The sequence below is a fragment of the Crocuta crocuta genome, unplaced genomic scaffold (genome assembly GCF_008692635.1).
Source record: "Crocuta crocuta isolate KB4526 unplaced genomic scaffold, BGI_CrCroc_1.0 scaffold323, whole genome shotgun sequence".
Lineage (NCBI taxonomy): Eukaryota > Metazoa > Chordata > Mammalia > Carnivora > Hyaenidae > Crocuta > Crocuta crocuta.
Genome location: NW_027536465.1, coordinates 1,390,691 through 1,400,749, shown reverse-complemented (window position 1 = coordinate 1,400,749; position 10,059 = coordinate 1,390,691). Strand labels below are relative to the sequence as shown.

Sequence of the window (10,059 nt, the reverse complement as noted above, 5' to 3'; positions counted from 1 at the left end):
ATTTTGAGGAATCTGATTTATACCCAGAATCTTAGTTGCAAATTAGATGGGGGTATGTAGCCTTTAGCTTTCTAGCCTCTGGATATAAGAGGGTGGGGGTGGGGACTAAGCAAGACATGCTTCTATATTCCACAGAAGGGCAGAACTAGTGGAAAGAACAGAAGAGCTGGACTTTTCTTTTGTCATTTGCAATAAGGGCTGATGTTACAGGGGGCACAAAAGGGAAAAATTAAGATAACCAAATAACTTTTAAAAAATGTTTCTTTATTTTGAGAGAGGGAGGGAGAGAGAGAGAGAGAGAGAGAGAATCCCAAGCAGGCTCTCCACTGTCAGTGCAGAACCTGATGCATGGCTTGATCTCATGAATCATGAGATCATGACCTGAGCTGAAATCAAGAGTCAGACACTGAAACAACTGAGCTACCCAGGTGCCCCAATAACCAAAGAATTTTGAGTTTTCCTCCACTCTAAAGGTGTATTTCCTCATTATTTTGTTATGCAGAGAACAGGGGTCACCTCACCAGTTAGGAAGATTGGATGGTTGTATCATCCTAAGTATTTAGAATGGCAAATAGCAAATTGGTCTATGTACCAATACCAATTGGTTATGTATATAACAGAGCTAAGTATTTTAACTGAGGCTTGAGATTGTTTCAAATAAGAAAAAAAGCCAATGACCAAAAAAGTCAGAATTTATTTGAACTCTTAAATGTGTTTTGAACATCCACATCATTTTCTAATTAAAAAAGAATATTCATTATACTTTAAGGAAAACAGTCCTGAATACTCTAAATTCTTGGCATATTTTCTTGAAAACATCTTTTTTTCTAATGTTCCATCAGTTCAATCTGATGATCTTGAAATGACTTGTTATTTTGGTCTTCATTATGGTTCTCATTTTTCTCTTCATTTAATAATTTATACAAGCTCTCATTTTTCTGTTTAACATCACAAAGAATTGACCCCATAGAATAGCCAAATTCAATAAGGGCATATACTTTATCTCCATGTTGATAAAAATGCCCAACGGTATGAACAGCAACCAATTTTCCAGATGCATTGAACACTGGGGAGCCAGAGGACCCACTGGAAAAACAAGTATCATAGCTAAGTGTGTCTGTGCGCCAAACCTCTGATAGGAAACTTCGTTGGGTAAACATAGAGAAAACATTGTAAGTGGCAGCATGGGGTGCTATCAACCCATCCCGATGATGCTCTGGGTACCTCTCTAACCGCTGATTCCGAGGAATCACAGCACAGCCATCTATTTTCTTGACCTGGCCTTCTGGGTGACCAATTAAATAAATCAAACCACTAGGCAGTTGAGAGGAAACCTGTCCAAACAGGCCTGGAGGAAATTCATTTTCATTTTTTCTTAGCTTTAAGATGGCGTAATCTAGAGTTCCATCAGACACTTCAAACCATGGCTCAATGGAAAACCAATCGACATCCGTAGGGCAGAACTTTTTATAAGCAAAAGTTACCTTTGCACATTTGCTTATTATATCTGGCCACAAACTTGGATCTGTGCCTTCTCCCACCATAAGATGTATTACATGTCGACAGGTGAAAATATAACCGTGATTGAAGACAAAGCAAGTAGCATTGCCTCTATTTCCATTATTATCCCATTTCATGAACCCAACCGACTTACTAAGATGAATAAGATCTTCACAGGTTGCAACAGAAGTAGAATTTTCGGTCACCTTTCCGAAGTACTTTTTATAAATGCTGAATTGTTGAAATGGTGGCAGTTTGGTTTTCTTCTGTTCATCCTGAAAATACTTTGTCATACAAAGCGCCTCTTCATTAAGATTTGGATATTGATCCATTATCACTTTGTCCAACCTTTGCAAATACTTCAGCCAGAGGTTAGTTGCCCTCCTTTGGATATACTGATTAACATGTTGCATACCTGGATGGGGCCTTTGCCTAATACGTGAGTTGTTTCTCCTATATTTTCTGTTGAAACTACTACTGTAATAACTTCTAATTCTGAAAATTGTACGTTGTCTTTTACCTTCAATATCACGCCCTAGATTCCGAGGTGGGAGAATTTTTCCTCTGTTGTATTCTACATCTTCAGTCTCCTCATCTTCTTCTGGTTCATGTTCTCTAACCTCAGACTGTACTGGATCCTGCGGACAGATTTCTTCAGTGGTATTTTCATTCTCTTTTTTAATTTTATTATGGGTACCTTTCCTGGCAACTTGTTTCTTAAAAATGTCCATTTCTAAAGTTTTTCCAGACACATCATCCACCAGGGACTCTTTTCCATGAATTGTCTTATGATCTTCCATTACTTCCCATTCAAATTCATCGAGGTCCGATCGAAATCGACCATCCTTGCTTAGAGCTTCTTTGATAGTCTCACCCTTTAGGGCATAGACACAAAGTGTAGTTGCTTTTTCATGAAGTTCATTGATCTTAAGAATCTTCTTTATCCTCTTCCCAACAGCAACAACGTGAAAAAGAACGCATTCCATGTATGGATTTTCACACTGGCGTAACATCTGATCACCTTCCTGGTTACTCTTTCTTTGACCAAATGTTATTTTAAAATGGGAGCCAGTAGGTAGGCACTTGAGAGGCATTCCTAAATTTACATATCCTCCTATTGTTTTTTCTTCATAAACAAGAATGTGCTTATCCAAATGATTCTTCATCCTTTCACTGAAATTGTTATTGGCTCTCAGGGCTGAGTCGATACTCTCATTTGGTTTACCACGTGCTTTAAATATACTACGGTCGGATTTCTTGGAGTTTTTATTCAAAGTAAAAGTAAAGTAACATTTTTTAATGGTGCTCAAGTCTGGATTCTGGATTTCTACAGATGTTTCATGCTTGACTTCACTTCTAAGCTTACTGGCCCTGCCACACTCCTTTATGTCAGATAGAGACTGAACAGCAATTCTTCCTGGACAGGTCTGCTTGATGGCAGTATCCTTAAAAAAGGGAAAGATTAAAAACTTAATGAGAGTCACCTTTAATAAAAATGTTTCACGTTTGTCTAATTATAGAACTGGTAGATATTCTGAATAAAAATTGAGTAATACACTGGATAATGAATAGTGGATAAAAATCACCCATCATTATTCCGTCACCAGAGATAACCATTCTACATTCTATTTGTTTCTATTACTTTATGTGCAGATACACACCTTAGGTTTCCTAAGTTATGCTAGGCTGCATGAGTTTATTCTTCCCTAGGCAATCTGCCATTGGCTGACATGTCATTAAACATTTAAATTTAGTGACATTCCATGCCATCCAACAACCTCTTAAACACAATTTGTGGGGCCACAGGATATATTTATTTCACAATAATTTTGAATTCACTCTTCTATTGCTGGATACTTAGATTGTCTCGAATTTTTATAGAACAAACATTTCTATACTTAAAACATTGTGGCTGAACATCTGGATATTTCCTTAGGCCAGATTCCCAGCTGTAGAAATACAGACACTAAGGTTATAAATGTACTTCACAACATACATGCTGCTCAGCAGCTTTCCAGAAAAATCATGTCCACTTGTGCTGCTCCTTCTCTCCTTGATGCCCAGACACCAACCATATGGTTGACTCCTTCAGAGCATTTTGGTACTATGACTTTAAATGTCTGCCAATTGATAGATGAAATGACATTTAATTTGACTGCTTTTGTAAATTTGCATTACCTGCTTCTAGTAGAGCTATACTTTGGTCTGTGAGTTCAAGCCCCATGTCGGGCTCTGTGTTGACAGCTCAGAGCCTGGAGCCTGCTTCTGATTCTATGTCTCCCTCTCTCACTGCCCCTCCCTCCCTCATGCTCTGTCTCTATCCCTCTCTCTCAAAACTAATTAAACATCAAAAAAATTTAAAAAATATATACATTAAAAAAAAAAAAGAACAGTGAATCCAGAAACTGATCCAATCAAGTTTTGCTCAGTTTTTAACAAAGGTATAAAGGCAATTCAATGGAGAAAGGGTAGCTGATTTAACAAACTGTGCTCGAACACGATGCCATATGCAAAATTAACAAACAAATGAACTCATTAATTAAGCACTGTTTCCTATTACTATTGTATGATCCACATACTTCACCATACAAACAAAGTTAATGCAAAATGGATCACAGACAAATCTAAAACTGTAAAGCTTCTTGAAGAAAACTCCTAAGAAAATTTTTGTGATCTTAGGTTTGGAAAGAATTCTCTGATAATACAACCAAAAGCATGATCCAAAAAAGAAAAAAAAGTGATAAAATGGACTTCTTTAAAATCAATAACTTTCTCCCCCAAAAGATAGTATGCAGCAAATGAAAATATAAGCAACAAACTGAGATAAATTATCTACAAAAATTACAAGAAAAGCAATCTGACAAACGGATCATTTCCAAAATATATAAAACACTCCCAAAACTCAGCAACAAAAAATCAGAAAGACCAATATAAAAGCAGACCAAACATTTTAACAGACACTTCACTGAAGAAGATATATGGATGGTATATAAGAACATGAAAAGATATGCAATATCATTAGTTATTAGTAATAACTCACCACAAGGTGAGACCATTACATACTTCTCCATTACACACTTAGCCAAATAAGTAAAATCAGGAAAACTTTCAATACTGTATGTTGGCAAGAATGTGAAGCAGCTGGGATTCATACATTGGCAGTGAGGATATAAAATGATAGAGCCATGTTGAAAACATTTTGGCAATTTCCTATAAAGGTAAACATACACTTACCATATGACTCAGCAATTCTATCCATAGGTAAGAACTCAAAAGCAATGAAACTGATATACGTACAAAAACTTGTATGCAAATACTCAAGGCAGCTTTATTTATAAAAGACACAAATGGTGGCTCAGTAGGTTGAGCATTTGACTCTTGGTTTTGGCTTGGGTCATGATCTCAGCACTAGTGAGTTCAAGCCCAATGTCAGGCTCTGCACCATCTGGGATTCTCTCTCTCCCTCTCCTGTTCTCTCTCTCAAAATAAGTATTAAAAAAAACCTCACAAACTAGGGGAAAAACCCAAACATCCTTCAAGAGGTGAATGGATAAACTCTATATTTGTGCTATGGAATACCACCCAGCAGTAAGAAGAAAAAGCTACTGATACATCTAACCACACGGCTGAATTGCAAATGCTGTTATATGTGAAAGAAGCCAAACCCAAAAGGTATGATTCAGCATATGGTTCTATTTACATGAGGTTTTCAGTTCCTCTGTTTACAGAGTCGTAATGGTATTTAAATCCTATCCTTTCTCCTTTCTCCCTTTCTTGTTAAGTCTCTTCTGAGTGTTTCCACTCTTTCTCTCCAGCTGCTTTTGGGAGGAGTGCTTTTCCTGCACTCTCCCCCATCTCTATCCTCTCTCCGTAAAACCAGCTCCCTACCCTCTGTGGCTTCTTTCTCCCCTGGTTCACCCCTCTAAGCTGCCATGGCTTCATGTACCTACTGAGAGTTCTAAGGTTCAAGTTGTGCACATTGTTGTGTTAATCCTCAGATCAATTTTCTAGGTGCACAAGATGGTTTGTTGTTGATCTGGCTGCATTTCAGGGACGAGAGAAGCAAAAGGCTTCCATCCTGCTCCGCCATCTTGGCCCCTCTCTATTTCCACAATATTCTGGAAATGGCAACTTGTGAAGGATACATTGATGATCACCAGAGGTTTGGGTGGGTGTTGGACGAGGCAGAGCACAAGGGAATTATTTAAGCTGACGGAACTCTCTTATATCTTGATTCTGGTCATGGTTACAAGACCACAGGCATCTGTCATAGGCCATAGAATTATACGTGGAAGAGATTTAATAATAAATAGGTTGAAAAGTAGTGATGAAAGTTAAAGTCTTTCACATAACTGGTAAGGTAACCAATTTTTTCTTTGTATTCATTTCTGTTATCTTTTCAGTGCCTTCTCCTTTTCCAACTTTTTCCAAATTTATTTATATTCTCCTTCTTTGTTCTCTTCTTTTAGACTTTTTTCCCCCTCTGCCTTTCATTTTCCCACCAAATAGTTTGCAAAGTTCACACTGTAGTTTTGTTGTAGATGTGAATGCCCTAGGCTAGTGCTGCCTGGTGGAATGTTCTACAGTGATGGAGATCTCCAACATCTATACCACCCCATACAATTAGCCCAGGTGAAGTGCGCTTAGTGTGAGCCAGGGTCTGAATTATTCACTTCCTTCGTTATTTAACTTTGGTTAACTTGAATGTAAATTTAAATAGCCACAAGTGGCTCTTGGCTACCATACTGAACAGTGTAGTCCTAGGCATTTAATGTGAATATTTAGCTTAGAGTTTAAATTAAATCTCCTCCTTAAAAACACAAGGATAAAGCCTGTATATAACTTCTCCCTCACTTACAGAATGAAATCCAAATACTTAAGCATAGGGGTCAAAGAAGTGGAAGATACGGCAGCTCTTTCCCAGAAAGCTACTGCACTGCTCTCCCATTTTGTCGCAGCCATACAGGTGTACAAAAGTGAATTCGTCAGCTCAGGGACAAGCCTCATATGCCGGAAGTGCCTCCTCAGCCAGGGGTTTTGTGCAGGAATAGCTGAGCTATGCAGCCTGGGAGAGTTAGATGCAAAAGGAAGTTGTCTCCGCGTACCAGGATGGACTTATTATCTGAATGGCAGCAAATGTAGGTACAGGCTCTGAACCTACTGGAGTTCTGTCGTTACTGTGTGGAGAGCCAGTCAGAGGCCAACAACGAAGGGCAGAGGATAGAGATTGGGAGCAAAGGAGTCCTTGAGGCCAGGTGTACTGCTGCATTAAAGCTCTGCTGAACTCTGCACTTGCCGGACGGATGAACCAACGAACCCATCTTATTTTCTCCCAGGGCTAAACATTTCCTCCTTTGAAACAATACTGTACAAGCTAAGTAAACATCAGCAAATAACGCTAATAACAATGATAGATTTCACCCTACAGAATCTTCAGGGTATCTCAGATCAGTGTTTCTTACATTTTAATGGGCATAAGAATCACCTGCGGGTCTTGTGAAAATGCAGATCACAGAGAGGTCTCAAGAGACCGCAATGCTGCCGCTGTGTGAACTTGGAGAAGCAAGGCCACAGAGGTCCCTAGTCTACACTAGGACAGCAGCACTGTCCAATAGAACTTTCTGCAACGATGAAAATGTTCCATATCTGCTTTTCCAGTATGGCAGCCATTGCCCACATAGGGCTACTGAGCACTTGAAATGTGGCTAGTGAACAGAAGAAATTAAGTTTAAATTTTATTTAACTTTAATCCAATGAAGCCATTTTATTATTTCACAAGTAGAGGATTCTTTTTGACAAAAGTTCTTATTGAAATCAAACCTACTATAATCTTCTACCAAAATATCTCCCTAGTATGAGCTCATTCTTGAATTCTTACATATGATGATGTCTAACTATATTGCTCCCACATATATTTTTATGTGTATATGACTTTGCTCACACGATTCCCTCATGCTGGATACACTTACCTGGTGAAATTCTATTTATTAAGAGCCTTCTCATTGATACTGCCTTAATTTCTTGAGTGTGAATTAAGCACTTTTCTGTCTACACTCCAAAAGCACTTGTTTATATCTTGATTTGGTATTATTGATATGTGTATTTTGTGTCGGTCAAAAACTGGCTATGAAGTCTAAATGCCCAGATTCAAATCCTCGCCCTAAAGTTCATTATTTTTGCAACTTTAAGAAAGTTGGGTTTCAGTTTCATTTTTAAAATACGGATGATGGGGTGCCTGGGTGGCTCAGTGGGTCAGAGCATCTGACTTCGGCTCAGGTCATGATCTCAAGGGTTTGCGGGTTCAAACCCCACATCGGGCTCACTGCTGCCAGTGCAGAGCCCACTTTGGATCCTCTGTCTTCCTCTTTCTCTGCACCTCCCCCACTCATTCTCTCTCTCGCAAAAACAAATAAACCTTAAAAAAATAAAATAGGATGATAACAGTATGTATTGTTTTGCTAAATGTCAAATGAGATAACCCATAGGAAGTGACAAGAATAATTCCAGGGACACACCAATTTCTCAGCAAGCATGAATTGTATTATTTTTGCCTGTCTGTCCTTCTGATGTCAGCCACTTTGCATTGTTGATTCATACACTATCATTTGGTTTTACACAAGCACTTATATGTGTGATCTCCCCCAAATATATTTTCCACAATATGGAAGGAGGGTTTATAACAGCCATTCTCTATGAGAGTATCTCCTTCCAGAATCCTCATAGCGTGCTATGGTCAGGTATGTTGCTCTAGCAAAGAGTTGTTGAAAAGTAGACACACCTTTGAAACTTCAGGTCTGGTACTCTGGCCATTTTCTGTGGCACTGGATGACTTGTTCTCTTCAGGCTTCAGGGAATTCATGATGAGTTTCCAGAAACTATGACTCACTTCCACTTCTGGCCAAGTTAAAGAAACGAGGACTGGATTTACCCTCCCACTTACAATGGCTGGGGAAAAAAAAGAAAAGGAATAAGTTTGCAAAACAACTTTCAAATGCTGGGCACCAGGCAGTGCAGAACAGTGATTTCCCATCCCTCAGAGAGAGAAACCAAATGAGGTAATCCCTATAGCTGTCTAGCTTTCGATCTGGGGCTGTTTCCAGATCATATATCAGGGAAAGGACACACAACAGAGCCTGGCAGTTCCCCTTGAGTTGAGAAGACCTTGAACTCAGGGTCATGAAAGGCCTATGTGGCTGGAGTTTGTGGGGCAGAGCTCTAGAGAGAAGAGAGCTACAGCTGCACTGAGAATCAGATCTGCAGTGGGTACCCCTTGAAATTTCAGCCAAATATAGGTCAGTGCATGCATGTTGGTAAAGCTTTTGGAAGTCAGGGGAGGAATCACCTAAAGGGGAAAAAAGATGGACCAATTCTGACCTTGTGTAATTTTGGACAGTGACAAATACAGCACACTTACAGGACACACTTACACCGTAGCTGACTGCTTGAGAGATCCCAGGCCAGGGGTCAAGAGAGGGGCCAAAAGGCAGAGCCAGGTGGAATCCCTCAGTGAAGAGACAGAGAGGGGAAGGGTTCACACGTTTGCAGGACACAGAAGGGAAAGACACGCACAGACAGAACCCTGCGTGCGGGAAGAGGGTTCCCCTCAGGCATTCAGGTGAGAACTGATCAGAGCAGCAAAGTAAGAAACCAGGAAAGAACCACCCCAAAACGTCAACCGCTCTCCCCACACACCCCTCCTAGGGATCTCGGCTTCTTCGTTTGTAAATGAAGGAGACTGGTGTAGATCAAACTTTTACTGTTCTGCAAATTACCCCCTCCGGGTTTGTTAAAAAGGAAGATACCGTTTCCCAACCTTCAAAGATCAGGATTTACTACCTCTGGGCTGGAGTTAAGAAATCTGGGCTTTTAACGCCGTCCCTCCCGGCCGCTTCGCACTACTCGCGGTGGCTGAAACAGCTTCCTAGCTGATCTCAAAGTGTTCCAGGAGCAAAACTCTTGACCTCTGATGCTGGGGGAGGGAAAGGGGGTTCCCACAATGGGAGGCTGCCTATCCCCCCCCCCCCTCAAAACCTCTTTGGCTCCGGATCAAGGTCCTTCTGCCTAGTGCCCTTGACGACCACCCGCGAAGGGCTCCACGTCCGACTCCGGGCCAGAGCACCACTCACCGATGCGAAGAATCCGTCCAACGGTGCGGGTACCGCTGCCCCGGGATTCGCAAGGGCTGCAAAGAACGGGTCTCAGCGGCCTCTCTGCCGGGCCTCTTCCCTCGGGAAAGCGGAATTCCCCGCTCCCGCGCTCGGCGCACAGCCAGCCGGCGGCTCGCGGGCGGAGGCTGGCTGTCCTCGTTCATTGGCCGCTAACGCATCCACGTCGGGAACCGATTGGCCGAGTCGCGGACGGGCGGGCGGGCCAGGCTGGGTGGGACCCGGTCGCGTGGGCTGGCGAGTCCCAGGGCGGGATTCTTCGAATCTGCGCGCGCGCGCCATCCCCGGGCTGACGACGCGGCTCCGTCCCTCCCACGCGCGCACCCAGCACACTGGCCCTCGGTCAGCATCTGGNGGCGCCGCACCGGCTTCCAGCGGACGGAAGGGCCCAAAG

General features: G+C 41.5%; 1 protein-coding gene across 1 annotated transcript; it reads right to left on the bottom strand.

Annotated features, from left to right (window-relative positions):
- Positions 1–705: 705 nt before the first annotated feature.
- FAM111B (FAM111 trypsin like peptidase B) lies at positions 706–9,774 on the bottom strand. Its single transcript, XM_077748740.1, has 3 exons — positions 9,627–9,774; positions 8,279–8,445; positions 706–2,945 (listed from the first exon to the last, which is right to left on the bottom strand). The coding sequence occupies exons 2-3, from the start codon at positions 8,357–8,359 to the stop codon at positions 828–830; spliced, it is 2,199 nt and encodes a 732-aa protein (XP_077604866.1). The 5' UTR covers positions 8,360–8,445; positions 9,627–9,774; the 3' UTR covers positions 706–827.
- Between the last annotated feature and the right edge of the window lie 285 nt (positions 9,775–10,059).

Coding starts and splice junctions, on each gene's coding strand:
- FAM111B (XM_077748740.1), bottom strand. CDS start 8,359: ATGAATTCCCTGAAGCCTGAAGAGAACAAGTCATCCAGTGCCACAGAA. Junction 2,946..8,278: donor CCAGACCTGAAGTTTCAAAG/GTGTGTCTACTT, acceptor CCCTTTTTTAAG/GATACTGCCATCAAGCAGAC.